The 19,780-nt window shown below is 40.1% G+C and overlaps 2 protein-coding genes across 3 annotated transcripts; both read left to right on the forward strand.

The window, feature by feature from the left end:
• The first annotated feature begins 12,689 nt into the window (after positions 1-12,689).
• On the forward strand, positions 12,690-16,277 carry LOC147942435 (putative polygalacturonase). Its single transcript, XM_087452892.1, has 5 exons — positions 12,690-13,415; positions 13,968-14,088; positions 14,606-14,854; positions 15,174-15,327; positions 15,408-16,277. Exons 1-5 carry the CDS (start codon positions 12,993-12,995, stop codon positions 15,931-15,933), a joined length of 1,473 nt encoding a protein of 490 aa, XP_087309018.1. The 5' UTR covers positions 12,690-12,992; the 3' UTR covers positions 15,934-16,277.
• Positions 16,278-16,583: 306 nt separating this feature from the next.
• On the forward strand, positions 16,584-19,498 carry LOC147942436 (glutamate--tRNA ligase, cytoplasmic-like). 2 transcript variants are annotated; one of them, XM_087452891.1, is made up of 7 exons: positions 16,584-16,892; positions 16,984-17,083; positions 17,180-17,333; positions 17,407-18,311; positions 18,390-18,494; positions 18,580-19,044; positions 19,139-19,498. In XM_087452891.1, exons 4-7 carry the CDS (start codon positions 17,499-17,501, stop codon positions 19,346-19,348), a joined length of 1,593 nt encoding a protein of 530 aa, XP_087309017.1. In that variant the 5' UTR covers positions 16,584-16,892; positions 16,984-17,083; positions 17,180-17,333; positions 17,407-17,498; the 3' UTR covers positions 19,349-19,498. The 2 variants fall into 2 exon arrangements, with proteins under 2 accessions (XP_087309017.1, XP_087309016.1); XM_087452890.1 differs by having other exon boundaries at positions 16,597-16,892; positions 17,407-18,494.
• The last annotated feature ends 282 nt before the right edge of the window (positions 19,499-19,780 follow it).

Raw genomic sequence — 19,780 nt, forward strand, 5'->3', positions numbered from 1 at the left:
CAAGCAATCGAGTATTAGATCGAGTAGGTGGTCGGATAACATAGAAATCAAGAACACAAAGATCAACAACTCGAGGGTAGGTGATCGAGTACCAGTTTGGGTAAGGGGTCGAGTTTGAGATAAAAAAGTTTAAACAATCAAATACGAAAGCTCCTAGGGATAGGGTAATCGACTCATAAGTGCTCCTGATCAATTTGGGATGTCTAACATGCATCAAGCAAAATATTCCCTAGACAATGAATCTCTAAACCTTGTAAATCCACTCTCTTGGTAGAAATAATCAACCTTTTAATCACTTCCTTACCCAACTCTCGTTGGAGAAACATGACTAAGCAGGCATTAAAATCCGATTCATTATTTTCCATAAACTCCTTACACATTTAATCTCTTAGGCTAAGTGAGTAGATCTCTAGCATTATTTGGTTCAAGCATTTCAACAAACATCTCTCGATGGCAAAACACCTTAGATCTAATCTCAAGCTCTCGGTCTGAAACTAGCATTAAGCATACTAATCTAGAAAGGAAATTTCAAAAAAATAAAAGGAAGGCATCCTAATCAATCAAGAACACATACTCGCCTATCTGATCCCTAGAAACTTTGATTCACTACTTAGATCTCATAGTAAGCAATATAAAAACACAAATTAATGAGAATTGCATTGAATTAAAAGGAAGACCGAAGTAATCCAATTAGAGAAATCGCAAATGAAAGAGTAGGAAAAAGAAGTAAAAATCGAATCCTAACAAAGCTTGAAAAAGTGTAAATCTCTCTCTCTCTCTCTCTCTCTCTCTCTCTCTCTCTCTCTCTCTTTACAACTTTTTTTTTCTTTTTTTGCTATACTCATATTTTTTTTTTCTTCTCTTTTTTTTTTCTAGGAGACTATAGCAAGACTGTTCCCTCTTTTTATACTTAGATACTTAGAGCTAAATAAACTGAACCTTAGGGACTCTCTTCTTTTTATTTCTCTTTTGATCCTCAACCCAACCCCAAATAAACATGATAACCACCAATCTTTCAAAACCGATTCTATTAGCTAGTTCAAATGGTTCTAAACTTAGTTAAAAGAAGAGCTAGTTCTTGTCGTTCTTAATACTCTCAAGGTTTCATAACCTATAGCACTATCAAAGCTGAAAATGCCTCACTCAACAAATCACAACAAGGCTTGAAAAAAAAGGTTTAGGTTCAACGGTGGGGAAAAACATTTTGGATTAAACGAAAAGATTGGCAAAAGCTAACCCGAGTTTAGAGTTACCTTGAGCAGGTATTCAAGTTCCATAAGCAAGATAATTGAAGTTTAGGTTTAGTCCAATAATATATAGATGCTACAATGTTCAAGCAAGTTTCATACAAGTAGAAGAGGCTTTCAAAATACACAAGGTTTCAAACAAAGATTCTTCATTTTTTGTCACAGATTGATCAAGCAACAATGAACTGTGGTTAAGAACTATAACTTCAATCCTAAGTTGAACTTAACAAGGTAGTTTTAATCATTGCCCCCTACAATTTATATGCAACAATCCTATATGAAGCAATCTAGACTCAATCCTACTATGTAAATGCATCTACATGAACACTCTTTTTTTTTATATAAGTTTTTAAAATTTGTCAATTTTTTGGGTTTTTTATGCAAATAGATGCAGATTCAAATGAATAAAGCAAGTATGCAAAAATTTAAAATAAGAAAATAAGAAAATAAAAAAACGTTAAATACATTCTGAGACCCTCCCCCAAAGTTAAATTACACAGTCCTTTGTGTAAATAAAAGTCTGAAAAAAGAAATCTGAGAATCACATAAAGAAAATAAAACATAATGCAATGGTATAAACAATGGTGCGGATGAAGGTGGTACCTCATGGGTTGGTGAAGAGAAGGTTGTAGCAGCCTCCATGCTCGCCAAAGTGTACCCAAGGTCGTGACAATGACCAAAGAGATCTACAAGATGATCACCGACACTAACCGAAGGGTAGATGTGAACACTTACCAGGAGACCCCTCCTCCCCAACAGTGTACCGCGCAACAACGACGGTTTTGGGAGGGTGATTTAAATTGCCGCTTCGAGTTTTCTGAAACTAAGGTCACTGTTAACCAGCCTGTCGTTGGTGCCATCCCATCATACTTATCTTCAAGAGTTTGCCCTTTAGGAGTTTAGCAAAGAAAAAAAAAAAGAGAGAGCTAGATGTTTAAAGTTTAGACCTTAAGGATTATAAAAAAAGAGAGTTAAAATCATGGATGTGGGTAGTTTATTTCTAGGGGTTTGATAACAAAAAAAAAGAGGAAAAAGGTTAATGAGAAAAGGGGTAGATTATCAAGAGTTAAGCTTCGTATGCCCTAATTGTTCTCAATCTTAGATAGTTTCACAACTGTCTAGCATTCCTTCTTTTGAGAGTAAGCCACCCAAAGAAATTGTTTTAAAACCACTCTACCAAAAGCCTCACCCTTGAATCCTTCACTTAGCTCAAAAGGTTATGAGTCCTATTTTAGAACCGCACCCTCCTACTTCCTTGCTAGAGGACTAGCAAGATTTAAGTTTGGGGGTCTGATAACTCTCTAATTTACAAGTTTTTAACATCCTTTTTTGTCCATATTTTGCATTGTTTCACCCTAACCTTAGCATTTTAGGTCATTTACTGTAGGAATCCACATTTAGGCCATTTAGGGTTTTGCATTCTTGCATTTGCATATTTTGGATGAAAACAGGTGCTTAAGAGCCGAAAATGGGGAGAAACAAGGTCAAATTCGAGCATCTACCCGAAGGAGCTATGGAACAGGAAGAACAGCTCGTACACCAACCCGATCGAAGAGGATCCAAGAACAGAAAGAACAATCCGAAGAGCCTACCCGAAGAGCAACCCTAGCACATCCTCGTGCACCCCATCGAGCAGACTCTCGGGCAGGACTGGGAAGCTAGGGTTAATGGGTTTCCATATATAAACCCCCCTCTTCTTCCACTCGCCCTAGCACGCTGCAAACCCTCATAACAGAGAGCAAGAGCTTCCGGGAGAGAAACTGAGCGACTCAAAACTCTTTCTACACTTTTGTTAGGATTTAATTTCATTTCTTTTTGCATTTTCGATTATATACTCTTCTACTCTACTCTATTTTCAATACAATGCAATTTTCGTTTATCTATGCTTTTATGTTTTCTGAAATGAGATCTGAGTAGTGTAGTAAAGTTTCTAGGGATGGGATAGACAATTTTGTGTTCTTGATCGATTAGGATGTCTTAGGTTGGTTGATTATGATTTATAAATTCCCTTCTAGATTGGTGTTCTTAATGCTGTCAACAGACTAAAAGGTTGAGATTAGATCTAGGGCGTTTTACCACCGAGAGGTGTAGATGAAATGCTTGAATCAATCAATGCTAGAGATTTACTCACTTAGCCTAAGAGATTAGATGAGTAAAGGGTTTATTGCCTATAATGAATCAGTTTGTATTGCCTGCTTGGTCATGTTTCTCCAACGAGAGTTGGGTAGGGAAGTGATTAAGGTTGATTGTTTCTATCACGAGAGTGTTTTATCAAGATTTTAGAGATTCATTGTCTAGGGGATATTTGCTTGAGGCATGTAGGACATCTGTATTGGTCAGGAACACTTAGGAGTCGATTATCCCATCCTTAGGAGTTTTCGTATTTAGATTGTTTACATTTTTATTCATTACTCGATCCCTTACCCGAACAGGTACACGATCTCCTGCTTCGAGTAGACCTTCGAGCTGTTCTTGCTTTCCTTCTTTACTCGATCACCCCACCCGATCCTGTACTCGAATGCTTGCATTGAGTGCTTAGGTCGTGTGATTCTTGTTCATTTGTTTTCTTTTGTTTATTTTAGGATTGTTAGATCAAACCCAACTATTGCTTAGCTTGACTTGCATAGTTCTGATCATATCTTATCTGCTAGCATAACAACCATTTGGATTGATAACCCTTTGTACTACAACTGCATAGGGAATTGATACCCTGGGTGAAAATCCTGTTATCAGAGTGTGATGCAAGCAATCAGGATTTGAATACTTATCTAAGTCAAGCCAAATATGATGAATGTTTTTAACTATCAACCTAATGATAATGATAAAATGCAGAATGTAAAACTACTAAGATAAGAGACTGAATGCAAAGTAAACAGTGAAAACAAAGCAGTGATGATGCTAAACAAGAACATGAATTAAACTAATGCAAGACAGGAAATGAAACAGAATCAACATAAATGATATGAATGAAACAGGAATGCAACACGAATGAAACTAGAAAGATGCAGAACATAAGCAAGAACTCTGGATGATGCTCGATCAAGCACTCGACCGGATGCTCGATCGAGTGGTAAGTCGAGTGGGATTGCGGATGTAAAACAAAGACAGAACAACAAACAAAACAGAGCAAAACGAAAGTAAATCAAACAGCAAGCGAATAACAATACTCAAAAAGGAAAATCAATAAACAAAGAAAGGTCCTAAGGATGGATTCATGGGCTGGGCTTAAACTATGGTTATCTAGATTGATCAACAAACCTAAACCAACAATGAGTTATCTCTAGAAAATGATCCTCTCATACTTGTTAATCCATTCTCATGGCAATAACAATCAAACATAGATACTCTTAGACCTAGCTCTCACTAGCTATTACATATAAAAGCATGCATTAAAATCCAGATCATTATTGTCAAAAACAAAACAAAACATCTAATCTCTTAGCATGCTTCATAATAATCTCTAGACTTAGCCTTATCTAGCAACTTAGACCTTGATGTGATGCTAAGAAGCTTAAGATCTATCCTTACCTTATAAGAACAGCATAGAGCATATCTAATCTAGAAGAGATGTATAATAATAAAGCTTGATCAATCTAAACACCCATAACCTTTACCCAACCTAATCCATCCTTAAGATCCTAAGCCACTACTCACAATCACTAAACATGATGAACAAAATCATAAACCCAGAAATCAAACTCAATTTCTTAATACTTAGAAAGTTATGGGACCAACAAGTATCAAAAGATTTCTTGAGATGGTACAAAAGTGGCTAATGATCTAAACAAAAGAAAGAAAAAAGTAGATAATCCCCAAAAAGGTAAATACTAGGTTTTGGTGGCTACAAGATATTATTTCTGACTCTCTCTGACTTGTGGGCGGCCATGAGGTACAAGGGACTTATATAGAAAAGTGGGGAAGCCCTAAATCTGCTAGCAGACAAAATACTAAGGCGGCTCGGTCAACTCGACCATGTGCTCGGTCGAGTGCCTGGTCGAGTGACTTCTCTTCTGCTTCTTCCATTCGTTCGAGTCCTTCTCCGCACACGGTCGAGTGGGCTTCCGGACCTTGATTCTCCAGCTCTAGCTCCCTTGTTATCTTCACTTGATAGCTCCAATCCTGTTCAGCATTCCTTACATGCTCCTTAGGATCCAAAATCACATGTTTATGCAAGAAACTATGCAAATGCAATGCAAATCTACTCTAATGCATAAACAGTCCTAAAGCTACTCAATAATGGCCAAACTAGATAGTAAATCATGCAAAAGATGTGAATATACTAAGGTAAAACAAGGTGAAATATATGAATATCAACACCCCCAAACTTAGTCTTTGCTTGCCCTCAAGCAAATAAACAAGACATAAGTAGGAGAGTGAGGTTTGAAAGTGGGATCTCAGCTCCTAAAGCTTGCTAATAAACTAGCTAGAATCAATGCCCAAGTTACTAGTACTATGATGCAAGTTGAATGAGCTGTACTTAAAGATTTTAGACAACTTAAAGATTTTAGACAAGCCTATCTCAACCTTTACTGATTTAAGCCTTGGATATGCACATGCATTCAAATCAACCATTTCCTTTAACATTCATTAAACAAGAACATGAATCAACTTATGCAATGCTTTAAACTCGTTTGGCTTGGTAATAAAGGTTTTGGAGACAATGATGATCTCTCTTTAGAGTGGGGCTTATCAATATCAAGGTTCTCTCATAAAAAATGGATTGAGCTTTAGGAGAAGGATAAAGGTAAGAACACTTAGACACATACAAGAACAAAACCTTGTCTACCCAAAGGTACCCGAAGTGTTTATCCTATCATTCTAATCCCAAATTGTCCTAGTTCTACCCTTTATCTTCATCTCTTCTCAAATATCCTTTTCTCTTTTGTTTTCAAGCCTTAGGAGAGGTTTCTTATTTGAATCATCTAGTGGAATTGGGTTTCTTTCTTATTTGCTATGATTCCTTTTTCTTCTCATTTCTTAAGACATAAAAGCTTTTTGCTAGACTCTTCTTTTCTTTCTTTCTTTTTCTTTGAACAGAACCATCTTTAACAATTTCATACTTCCCATTCTTTCACTAGAGCTAAAATTTACTTAAACACATTCCTCTCCTAAAGACATCTAACCTTTTCTTTCTCTCTTTTCTCTTTTCTTTTCTTTTCAAACCAACCAAGTCCCAAACCCAAAAATTAAACCACCTAGTCCTATCTAGTTTGCAAATTGCAAACTAGAACTACACAAGACTTTACTCTTGTCAGCTCAAACCTAACACTTTCTACCAAGCTCAATCCCAAAAAGGCCTTACTCACACAAGAATAAACATGGCTTGAAAGAAGGTTTGGTTAAGGGTACTGGAAACTGATCTTAATGATTAAATCAGCTACTTGGATCAACAAGAGTGGTAAAAAAGGAGAAAGATGATCCAAATATCCATGAGTTTAAAGCAATGCACAATTTGATAATTAAAAGTCAATATTAGGTTCTTATAAGTAGGAAATGACATCAAATCTCAACATGCTTTAATTTAGACCAAATGCAATGCAGGAATTCAAGGCTTGGTATAACCTTATGCTTCTAACTACTCAACTAGCATCAAAATACTATTAACTTGGGCATTGCTCATAGTTTAGTGAATTTAAACAAGCTAACAAGGTTAAACTCATCATATATCCCTAATGCAAATGTTAAACAGTCTTATATGAAAAATGCTAAACAAAATCCTAATATGCAATGCAAACTACATGAACACTCTTTTTTATAAAGATTTTTGCAAAAAATTTCAAATTTTTTGGTTTTTCTATGCCTTAGATGAAATGCAAATACGAACATGATAATGCTAAAATATTAAATAAGAAAACAAAACACAACATCAAATACTATCTCAAACCCTCCCCCAAACTTAAATTACACAGTCCATTGTGTAAAAGAAATTTGTAAGAGGATTCAAGACTCAAAATAGAATAAAACTAGAGATGCAATGGTATTTACAATGAAATGGTGATGTTGGTACCTTAGGGGTTGTGTAAGAAGCTGTCCACATCCTCATTCATGCTTTCATAAGTGTAGTTGGAGCTTGGATCTTGCCTTGGAGGTGGGGAAGGAGGCAACTCGACGATAGCCATCGACTGGTACTCGGTCGAGTGCCCGGTCGAGTGGCCTGGCCGAGTTGGTTGCCGAGTTGGTGGTGGTGGGAAAAGTTGTTGTCCTTGCTGCTGGTAGAATTGCTGCAAGAGCGCTGGATCCATGAAGTATTGGGGAGGGATGGGAGGGTAAGCTTGGCCATAGGGATAGCTTGGATAATCTGCTGGAGCTGGGAAACCATAGGGAGGTCTGGGCATGTACTCGGCCGAGTGCATTGGAGGTTCTCGGTCGAGTGGGTGCTCGAGTGAACCGGTCGAGTGCCTCGGAAACTGTTGTTCTAGGCGACTTGAACCTCTCCTCCTCTGAATTGCCTCATGCATTGAAGCTTTAGCTAGTTCCACTGAGTTTTCAGCTTTAGACATTGCTCTAGTTGAGATACTCCTCCTCAAAGGGCTAGATGGTGCTGGTGAAGAATTCCCACTCTTCAATTCAACAATATCCTTCTTTAAGCCTTTGATAGACTTAGTCATCCTTCCCATCTTCTTTTTCAGCTTGTCAAAGTTCTTCCCATGCCACTTATTCCACTTTTGTAGAAGTGTCAACCTCTTTCTAGACTCCCTCACTCCTCTACTATCTCTTGGACTTGGCTCATAATCTTCAAAATAAAATTTCTCTTCCCCATCAGCTATCTCCACATCTCCATCTTGATGTTCTCCTATTTGGGCTGTCCCATCAAACAAAAGTTCAGCAGCTGGCCAAAAATCAATGTTTAGCCCTTCACTTATGGTGGTGAGAGCTTGATTAGGTAGAACCAGCTGAGTTTTCCCTAGTGTTGGATGCTCAAAGTTGAAGAGGTGCTTCCCATGGTGCATCTCCTTGGCTAGAATGAGAGTGGAGGTGAGGTAGTTGGTGTCAATCCATCTTGGCTTGACCTGCTCTCCCTTAAGTGGTACCTTGGCAGCTAATAGCATTGGAGTGATCATACCTCCAATGGTTAGAACTCCAATTGATCCTTTCTTGTGCAGCTTGCTCACCCAGCTTCTAAAGTAGATCAATTGGTCAATGAAGACCATAGCAAGATCAGTCTCCACACTACTTCCAAGGATAATGGTCCCATCTCTTGCTTGAAGGATTATGCCATTGAGTGCTACATCAATCATCTTAAACTCTCCCTCATTCACATTCACATTTCCAGTCTCCTTTCTAGCAAAGAAAATGTTTTCTAAGGCTTTGTGGAAGTACCTTAGGACTGGGCTCCTTATCTTTGAGCTTTTGGACTTGGAGGATGAGTAGATGTTGCTATCTCCAATGGTTTTCCAAATAGAAAAGAGTTCTTCCCTTGGTATAACCATACACCTTTCACTACCAACTTCAAATCTAAAGATATTGGCTATCTTCTTGAATGGAAGCTCATATCTCCTTCCCTTGATGGTGAAATCACAACAAACAGCTCCCAATTCTTTATCCATCCTTGGGTAGAAGTGCATCTTGATGGTGGCTAAGAACTCACAGCTTTCTTCTCTATACCCTTCCAAGCAGAATCCCATGAACTTGCTTAGATTGCACTTCTCAAATAGATACTCTACATCTTCAGCAATCCCCAACTTCTCCATGGTCTCCTTGTGTAGAAATCTTGTTCCTTAGAAGCTCATCCTCATGAAAGCTTCATAGAGCTGTTTTGGAGTAAACCCACAAGATTCTTCTTCTTCTTCCCCTTCTTCTTGCTCTTCTTCACTTTCACTCTCTTCTTCTTGTTCTTCAAATTATGGCCTCTTCCCTCTTGTTTTGTTCCTCCTCATGTGTTCTTGAAGAGTGAACTCCATCTCTTCTTCACTCTCAGTTCGCTCAGGATCCTCCTCAATGGGTTGATGCTTCTTACTCGGCACGCCACTCGACCGCCTACTTGAACCAGCACTCGGTCGTTTGCCTGCTCGAGTAGGTGGTCGAGTACTTCCACCAGATTGTCTTCTTGATGCAAGTTGTGCATCACTTCGTTCCAAGGAGCGATCAACAGCTACTGTCCGTACGGTACGGCTCCTGTCTGTATGGTATGTGATATTCACCCTTGGTACGGTCCTTGGACAATTTTCTCAACTAGAACTCCACAGTTCAGTTCTCTTATCTTACTAGTCTCTTTTACTCGATCCTAACTCTTGTCCCATCGTACTTGGTACGTACCATGAATTTCCCGCGACGGTCCCTTGGTACATTGGCTGGTCCATCGGTACACAGCCATGATAATCTCACCGTCCGTTGTTCGTTCTTTCTTGTTTCATTATCGCGGTGGTTCCTCCTTTTAATGGTTTCTACAACTTCTCGTTTAAGTTCTTCCTTAGACCATCAGTCATCCTCTTCATTGGCGCGATAGTACTCCTCTGATCCTTGATCATTGGCCATTTCCCAACTTAGAGATTTTTCTCCGTATCTTTCCTTGTCGTTCTCCATTATTTTTCCTTCTCCTCCTTTCCGAGTTCTTCCCGGTCCTTTTTAGCACAAAATTTCTTTGGGTCCATATCCCTTGATACGGGTCACTACATTCTACCCCATTAATAGAATTCAACCTCAAATTCTATCGTCTTGGTCGCCCTTCAGTGATGACCACGCCTTTGTCATCTGTGTCTCCATCTTTAAGTCTTTGTGATCATCGGCGTTATATTTGTTTCGTGGTACTTCTCCTTTTGGAAACTTAGTTTGCCTTTTCTTCCTTTGATCCTTACCAATTTCCTTTTTTTTTGTTATCCATTCGTCTTTTATACGTCTCCGTTTGACTTTTCCTCAATGACTCAAGTTTTTGTATGTTTCGTCTACTTATTATTTCCACAGCGCCATCGATTTGCGTTGATCAAACTAATTGCGCCTCATCGATTCTTAACCACCCCCTTGATCCTTTCTTGGTTTTTCAGTTTTATACACCATTTTGATCTTTAGGCCACTCTCTTAGTTTGGTTTTGCTCCGCGTCTTGCTCATGAATTTTGCCTTAGCAATCTTTTTTTTTATCATCATTCTCTCTCGAATTCCCGTAACTAACTCGAGTGTCCTTCTCGATCAGTCTCGTTCTGTCTTCGATTTGTCAGATTGCGCTCTTGCGGTGTTTAGGTGAATCCTCAATCAATCATGCCAATTCAAACACAAACTCAAACGTATGGTTAGTTATGCAACCTATATGCAATCTAAACCATCACACATGCATTCACACAAATATGGGATTAGCAAGCAACCACACACAAGGAATCACACAAAAGATTAGCAATCAAACACACAACACACAATTTGACTAAAGACTTAGCACAACCTCCCTTTAATATCTTATACCAAAAAGAATTAAAGGTTCTACTTGCTTGCTATCCGGGTTCAAAATCTAGTCGCAAAGACCTAGATAAAATATTACAAACCAAATAAGTTCCAACCTTCTCCCAAAGATCTGCAAATAACCCTACATAAAAGGCTAACAGCTGCTAGGGTTCTCTTAGGAACTTACACATCCTACAGTTACACTCACACTGCTCAGGCAGCTGGTCGGTACTTGGTTCAGCGGGTGGGATCACAGAGGTCGAGGGCACAGGCTCTGGAGCTTCACTTTTGCTTGGTCCACTCTCTTCCGGTCTCGCAGGTCGGGTTGGAAAGTTGTGTCCTTGATGCCAAAACGCTCGATACTCCCAACACACGATATCATTCCCCGGTCCTGGAGTACAAAGCAATGCCCTTTAGCAGTTACGAACTTGATGTTCGTTTTCTCCGCACACCACACAATATGCCGTGTTCCTCAAGTGAACTCGAGAAGGATAGGTCACTCGCTTCCTGGCTGTGCTCGAGTTCTCGGAACTCCGCTTAATGGTCGCACCTCCTCGCGTCTCATTGGTTCCATGATATCGTTTAAGTGCTTTGAACGCTTCTCACTCCCTTGTTCATGTTCTAGTCAGACAATCTACTTCCTCAACCTTCCCTCCTCAGCTAGCTTCTCAACTAACTCCATCATGGAGTCCTTTAGTTCTTGGTATACTCCCTCTACTTGTTCACCTCCCAATTCTTGGTCTGGTACTATTTCTTGGTCATCCCTTGATTCGTTAGTGGCCATGTTTAGACAACCTTCACTTGGGTTCACTTCTGGTGGTTATCTCTTGATCCACTTTGGGTTCACCCCCCACTTCTCTGGTACCACCATCCATGTTCTCATTTTCCTCCTCCTATTATGGGTCCTCTCTTGGTTCAGTCTCGGTCATCGGCATAGGGTCATTTTCTGGTTCAGCTTCGGTCATATGCACATGATCACTTTCCGGTTCTGTCTCAGCCATACGTACGTTCTTGTTCTCCGGTTCAGTCTCTACCACCCTCAACCGGCTTAGCAACGCCTCGTTGTTCAACTGAACTTCGAGTAACATCGGATCCCATCGGCCCATTCTCCTTGCTTCGTTTCTTTGATTCTCATTCTCTCGCGCATCCTCACCCTGATCTGGTCCATCACGAACTATGTTTACCCTTGATACTTGGTTAACCACTGATTCCTCCTGGTCTGGTACTGGTACCGGTGCTGGTACTGGCTCAGATTTACGTTCTTCTCTAGACGCCTCCCTTGGTCTCTTTTTAATTTCCACAATGAGAGTCGGCATCCCCTCCTCATCGCTCGATAGAATATATTGGATCTCCAAGTACTCCTCTTGATCACTATCACTCGAACTAGGGTCCCCATCACCCTCAGCTTCCTCCGCTCTAACATTGGTTTCCCCTCCAACTTTGATCTCGGCTCCATCGTTGGTCTCGACTCCAACATGTTCCTCATCATCTTAATCCTCCATAATATCGATAACATGTTCAGGACTTGATTCCTGGTCTCCTCTCTTTCCCCTTCTGGCACCTCGTCTGGTATGATCATGGTCATGCCACATCTATAGTGATTTGGATCTGGCTCGGTACTTTGAACTCCGTGGATTGTGACTGATCGTCCCAACCATTCCCATTCTCCTCTTTCTCATCCTCCTCCAAACATTCAGACGGATCGGACTCAATAGATTGGTCCACCTTCTCCTCGTACTTGTCTAACAACCCATCAAGACTCCAATTATCTGGGTCTATCTTCGCATGAGTACTATTTGACTTAGTCGAAAGGTATCTGTTGTTATGACTTTGCTCTTCCTATCTCGGATCTTGTCCCTCTGAACCATTCCCGTCATTCATGCTACCTGAAGATATGTGCACCACAACATGAGGATTTTTTTTAGGAATTTTTCCTTTTATTAAGTCATGAAAGAAAATGTTTTGTTAGGTGTGTTTTGTGAAAATTTAAATATAATAAACTAAATGGTTTATAAATAATAGGTTTGGTTTCGGTTTGACTTAAATTTAACAAAAAAAAAAATTTCCCGGTTGAGTGTTTGTTGTTTTCCGGTCCGGAGTGCGAGAAAAAAAAAAAAAAAAGAAAAAAAGCATTGTTTGTTTCCTTTATCTATAGTAAATCAGAGAAGATATGTTTGTTACACAGTTCTCTCACTCAATCGCTTTCTCTAAGACGTTAGTTTCAAGTTGAACAAACACACAAAGTCTGTGTATTCGTTCGTTCCCTTAAGATTCACTCAAATCTCGCAACACACAAACAAATCCTGACTCGTAACATCTCACCCAATCTCTTAATTTAAACATCCTCCCAAATGTTCTTCTGAATCTCAAAAGCCATGATGGTAGATCCCTTACCGAGACGTTTCCTCTCTTCCCACAAGTCTCTCGTCACTGTTTTCTGGATCGCAACTTTCGCTTCCTTATTCATCTGGCAATTCGGCGGCGTTTCGACCAATCTCTACAGCGTCGGGACTGGTTTCTCCTTTTTCCGGTGGTCTTCAACCGCCGCCACCGCCGCCGGGGGATTTCCCAAGCTCAGACCTGTAGCTTTCAATTTGACGGACTTCGGTGCGGTTGGTGATGGTGTCACAATCAACACTGAGGCCTTTGAGAGAGCTGTTTATAAGATCTCGAAGCTTTCCAAGAAAGGAGGTGGACAGCTTAATGTTCCTCCTGGTAGGTGGCTCACTGCGCCGTTTAATCTCACTAGTTACATGACGCTTTTCCTTCATCATGACGCTGAGATTCTTGCTCTCCAGGTTTGTTTTGCTCTGCTTTCTCATTTTTATATGTGATCTGTGATGAGTTTTTAGGGATTATATATGAAGAGATCTTTTCTAAATCATTGGTTCAGTTGTTGCAGGCAAAGATGTGGTTCTTTTTTATTAACCTGCCTGAATGGGGTTTATGGAAAGATTAGTTTTTTTGTTTTTTGTTTTGTGACTTCAACAATGAGACAAATTCTACCTTTGTTTGGATCTTTCTCGTTTTTGGAATGGTTTATTACTGTTGATTTTGGTTGGGCCCTCAAGTTGCAAGGTTAGTAGAGAGGTAGAGAGAGAGAGAGAGAGAGAGAGAGAGAGAGAGAGAGAGAGAGAGAGAGAGAGAGAGTAGCTTGAGGTTGCTTGTTTCCGTTGTTCTTGTTCAACCTAGAGTCAACAATGTTATTGCGTGCTATTTTCATTGATTTGCTTCACTATTGAGTTGGTCTTATAGATTCTAAGAAGCTTTTAAGTTGAGGCGGTTTTTGTTTTCTCTTTTTATATATATATATATATATTAACATTGGTTTTCTTGTTAAACATATTTAGGATGAAAAGTATTGGCCTTTGCTTCCTCCTTTACCTTCATATGGCTATGGAAGGGAGCATCCTGGACCTCGTTATGGAAGTTTCATTCATGGACAGAATCTTAGAGATGTCGTTATCACAGGTCGGTCAATTGATGATTTCTAAATTTTGCTTGTGGGGACTGTTTTCTCTCGTAATAACTGAGTTTCATATGTGACTCTTCCTGTGGATGCATGTAATTTTTATTAATTCAGTGATTTGTTTAAAATGTGCTTGCACTATCTTCGTTAAGCTTTTTAGGCAGTGGCTGAAATGAGGGCTTTCCCCGTATTTAGATGGCCGACCACAAATCTACTGTTTAAGCTCTGGTTGAGTTGAGATTAAGAACTTCCAGGCAGAAGCAAAATCTAAAGAGGATAAATCTATAAGCTGGTTGAAAGTTGTTATGTCTCTCTTAGCTGGACTGGACTGGACTAGAGAGAGCTATAAGTGTAGTAGTTTTGGGACAAGAATTGACTAAGTTTTCATGTGTTAGATAATCAAAGCCTTCTTTCAGTTGACACATATTTACTCAACTTATGTGGCTAACAGTCTTACGAAGCCTGGAAGTTTATTCTGTGAACTGTATGATTGGTATAGCTAATTAATGATGGAAACAGGGAATAACGGTAGCATCAACGGGCAGGGGCAAACGTGGTGGAAGAAGTATCGCCAAAAGCTGCTTAACCACACGAGAGGACCACTGGTACAGATAATGTGGTCAAGTGACATTGTTTTCGCCAACATCACTTTGCGTGATTCTCCATTTTGGACACTTCACCCATATGACTGCAAAAATGTCACCATCACAAATATGACCATTTTGGCACCCGTGTTTGAAGCCCCAAACACTGATGGTATTGATCCTGGTAAGTAATTTCCACTTTGCATTGGACGATGCAACTCAGATAATTAATAAGGGATTGAGTTTCTGATCGCATGTAGTAACGATAATAACCAAACAGAAACATACAAGATGGGAAGATGAATTTGACTAGTAGTGATAACACTAGGCCTCTAAAGTAGCGCAACTAATTTATGTAAATTTGAGAAATTTCACATGCTGAAGAGAGACACAGGTCCTTGGTTGTATATGAGTGTTACTGATATAGATCAGAGTATGACCCTTGGGCTTCTGGTGCACTACTTGGTTTCAATAGACTAATAATATCTGCTTGTGTGCATCAGATTCGTGTGAGGACATGTTAATAGAGAACTCTTACATCAGTGTTGGGGATGACGGAATTGCAATAAAGAGTGGCTGGGACCAGTATGGAACTACCTACGGACGACCATCAAAGAACATACTCATCCGTAATCTCATCATCCGCTCCATGGTTAGGTATGAGAGAATTGCTTTCCCCAATCAAATGTTGATCTAATAATTGACTTGTACCTAAAGCATCTGTGCAAAACAAACAGCGCGGGTATATCTATAGGAAGTGAGATGTCTGGTGGTGTCTCGAATATCACTGTCGAGAACATTCTGATTTGGAGCTCCCGGCGTGGAGTTAGGATTAAAACCGCACCAGGACGAGGTGGGTATGTCCGGGATATAACATTCCGGAATGTCACATTGGATGAATTGAGAGTTGGTATCGTCATTAAAACGGACTACAACGAGCACCCAGATGGTGGATTCAATCCCCAAGCCTTCCCAGTACTCGAGAACATAAACTACACCGGGATTTACGGGCAGGGAGTGCGTGTACCAGTGCGTATCCAAGGTAGCAAAGAGATTCCGGTTAAAAATGTAACCTTCAGGGACATGTCAGTGGGGATAACGTACAAGAAAAAACACATATTCCAGTGTGCATACGTGGAGGGGCGTGTGATTGGCACAATTTTCCCGGCTCCATGTGAGAACCTTGATCGGTATGATGAGCAGGAACGGTTGGTGAAGCAATCTGATTCCCAGAATGCAACAGATATAGACTACGAGATCTGACCAAAACAGAAATGGGTTTGGCCTCTGCAACAAATTTGTTTCACTGGAGTTTGTACATATACAGAGGTAATTTGGAAACCGATCGAAACAGGTCATCACGGTCACAATCAGATGAAATTTTATTTGCTCTCACAAAGAAGAATTTTTGCATTGATCGTCTTATGTATCTAGTGGGTTTTTCTCTCTCTAGCATTGTTGTTATACACATAAAATGAGAATAGTGAAATTCGAGTATATTGCTATGGTGGCAACCTAAGATATTGCTTTTGTTTTTGTATAGACCGTTTGTCAAAAGTTTTTTCGATGACCAGACCCGTTTGGCAAATGGAGCTTTGAAATCCGCATTTTTGGTGTTATTATTCAAGACCTGTTGAGACACACAAAAAATTGCGTTCTTTTTATCAGTTCTTCGCCGCCAATTCCATTCATTCTCTTGTTTCTTTCATCTATCTGTTAAAAGTGTAATATTACACCACGAACACAACACTTACATAGCCCACCTGCACCACATGTGTTTTTTACTTACAAAAATTACACACAAAATGAGCTCATCTAGATATTGGGGCTTACAAAACCGAGAAAGGCCTAGAGGCCTTTTTGTCTTTCACATTAGAGGCCTTTTTGTCTTTCACATTCTTTCTACGACTCTTGTCTTCTTTTTCTACAACGACTCCTCTTCTCTCTTCATGCAAAAAACCCTTGGTTCTTCAACCTCTTCCCCTCACTCTTCTTCTTGCTTTCTCTTTTGAAACTTTCAAATTAAGCAAAAGGATCAATTTCCAACACTCTCAACCACTGAACCATTTGCACAAGTCTTGGATCCAAATATGGATCGGATGAAGCTTTCGTTCCCACCGGAAAGTCCACCACTTTCAGTCATCGTTGCTCTCTCTCTCAGCCTCTCCTGTAACTGTTGATTTCTCCGCAGCCACCGTCGCTTCTTTTGTCTTCTCCGACGGGTACTTTTTCCTTTTTCTCTGTCTGATTATACTTTTTTTTTTTTTTTTTCTTCTTTCGCTGAGAGTTCTTCGAATTCTTTGATTTTTTTAGGAGGAAATTGAGTGGAACCACTGTTCTTCTTCGATTTGTTGGTCGAACAGCTAACAAGCTTCCTGATTTCTATGGCCACGATGCTTTTGATTCTTCCCAGGTCTCTCGATTCATGGAAGTCATCTAATATATCAATAATCATCTTCTAGTGTAAAATTGGCTTTAAATCCTTTCTTGTGTGTGATTGATTAATCAGATTGATGAGTGGGTAGATTACGCTTCTGTCTTCTCCTCTGGTTCAGAGTTTGAGATTGCCTGTGGTCGTGTTGATAAGTATCTTGAGTGTCGCACGTTTCTTGTTGGCCATTCTCTTTCCATTGCTGATGTTGCTATTTGGTCAGCTCTTGCAGGTAACAAATTATAAAATTTCATTTATCTTTGTTATGAGTTTCTCTGTCTGATTTAGTTGAAACGTTTTGATAGGAACTGGCCAAAGATGGGAGAGTTTGAGGAAATCGAAAAAGTATCGGAGTTTGGTTAGATGGTTCAATTCGATTTTAGACGAGTACAGCGAGATGCTTAATAAGGTTTTAGCAACATATGTGAAGAAGAAGGGGTCAGGGAAGCCTGTGGCTGCACCAAAGTCTTCTAAAGACAGCCAACAACAGGCTACTACGAAAGCAGATGCACAGGATAAAGGCAAACCTGAAGTAGACTTGCCAGAAGCAGAGATTGGAAATGTTCGACTTCGGTTTGCTCCCGAGCCAAGTGGTTACCTTCACATTGGACATGCCAAGGCTGCGTTGCTGAACAAGTATTTTGCTGAGCGTTACCAAGGAGAAGTCATTGTGCGTTTTGATGATACTAACCCTGCTAAAGAAAGCAGTGAGTTTGTGGATAATCTCGTGAAAGATATTGGGACCTTGGGGATCAAGTATGAGAAAGTGACATACACTTCAGACTACTTCAGATTGGCGGAAAAACTTATGCGTGAGGGCAAGGCATATGTTGACGACACACCGAGGGAGCAGATGCAGAAAGAGAGGATGGATGGGATTGATTCGCAATGCAGGAATCATAGCGTCGATGAGAATTTGAAGCTATGGAAGGAAATGATTAAGGGAAGTGAGAGAGGCTTACAATGCTGCGTTCGCGGGAAATTCAACATGAAAGATCCCAACAAAGCCATGCGCGACCCGGTTTATTATCGATGCAATCCTATGTCTCACCACCGTATCGGGGATAAGTATAAAATATATCCAACATATGACTTCGCTTGCCCTTTTGTCGATTCCCTTGAAGGTATAACGCATGCCCTTCGGTCTAGTGAGTATCATGACCGGAACGCTCAGTACTTTAAAGTTCTGGATGACATGGGAATGCGACAGGTTCAGCTTTATGAATTCAGCCGGTTAAATCTGGTTTTTACACTTCTCAGTAAGCGTAAGCTTCTCTGGTTTGTGCAGAGTAAATTGGTTGATGGGTGGGATGATCCACGCTTCCCGACAGTCCAAGGAATTGTTCGTAGAGGTTTGAAAATCGAGGCTCTGATTCAATTCATTCTTGAGCAGGTAAGCCTTTTTTTTTTTGTGTTGTTGCTTGTCTCTTTCGAACGATCTGTAATAATAATTATGTTGATGTTTTTTACTTTTCCAGGGGGCTTCAAAGAATCTAAATTTGATGGAATGGGACAAACTTTGGTCTATTAACAAGAGAATAATTGATCCTGTGTGCCCTAGACACACGGCTGTGATTGCAGAGCGTCGTGTACTATTTACTTTAACGGATGGACCTGATGAGCCGTTTGTTCGCCTGATACCAAAGCACAAGAAATTTGAAGGTGCTGGAGAAAAGGCAACCACTTTCACCAAGAACATTTGGATGGAGGAAGATGCAATTGCGATATCCGTTGGTGAGGAAGTAACTTTGATGGATTGGGGAAATGCCATAGTAAAGGAAATCACAAAGGACGAGGAGGGTCTTGTCACTGCGTTATCTGGCGTTCTGAATCTCCAAGGATCTGTAAAGACTACAAAGCTGAAGCTCACATGGCTTCCTGACACCAATGAATTGGTGAATCTCACACTAACCGAGTTTGATTATCTAATCACCAAAAAGAAGGTAAGACTCTCTCAATACATCTCTACATTATACGTTATCTCTCTCATCTCTTTTCTTTTTTTTTTTTTTTTTTGTTTTGTTTGCTGCAACCCAGCTGGAAGATGATGATGAAGTTGCTGATTTTGTGAATCCTAACACGAAGAAGGAAACACTGGCACTTGGTGATTCGAATATGAGGAATCTGAAATGTGGAGATGTGATTCAGCTTGAGAGGAAAGGCTATTTCAGATGTGATGTGCCTTTTGTCAAATCGTCTAAGCCCATTGTCCTGTTCTCTATTCCAGATGGTAGAGCGGCTAAGTGATGAATGAACGTGGCACACAAGAAAAAACTCTATTTTTGATTTTCCCACTGTGTTGAGAAATTGCTCGTTAGGTTCAAGACAACGAAAAATAGAGCTTTTATCAGTTTGCTTAATTTTTTTTAATCTCGTTATAGCTTAAAGTTGCAAACTTGTCTCCACTCATTCTACTCTGCTTAGTGTTTACATTTTGAGACCAGCTGCAATGACTTAACGAGAATGTCATCGGGAAGAGCTCCAAAGAGAGAGGCGACAATTGATTGTATTCCGGCCAATTGGCTATCAAATGCTGCGATAAGTTTTCTGGCGGACGAAATGCGTGAGGTGGGTTTTAGGCTGTTTGGGGGCGTAATCGATGGTGAACATGGAGAGGCCGAGGGTGTTGAGTCCTGGTAAGAGTTTATGGCAGCCTATGGACACAGTTAATTCATAATC

The sequence above is a fragment of the Camelina sativa genome, chromosome 6 (assembly GCF_030686135.1).
Source record: "Camelina sativa cultivar CO46 ecotype springtype chromosome 6, ASM3068613v1".
In the NCBI taxonomy this organism is placed as follows: domain Eukaryota; kingdom Viridiplantae; phylum Streptophyta; class Magnoliopsida; order Brassicales; family Brassicaceae; genus Camelina; species Camelina sativa.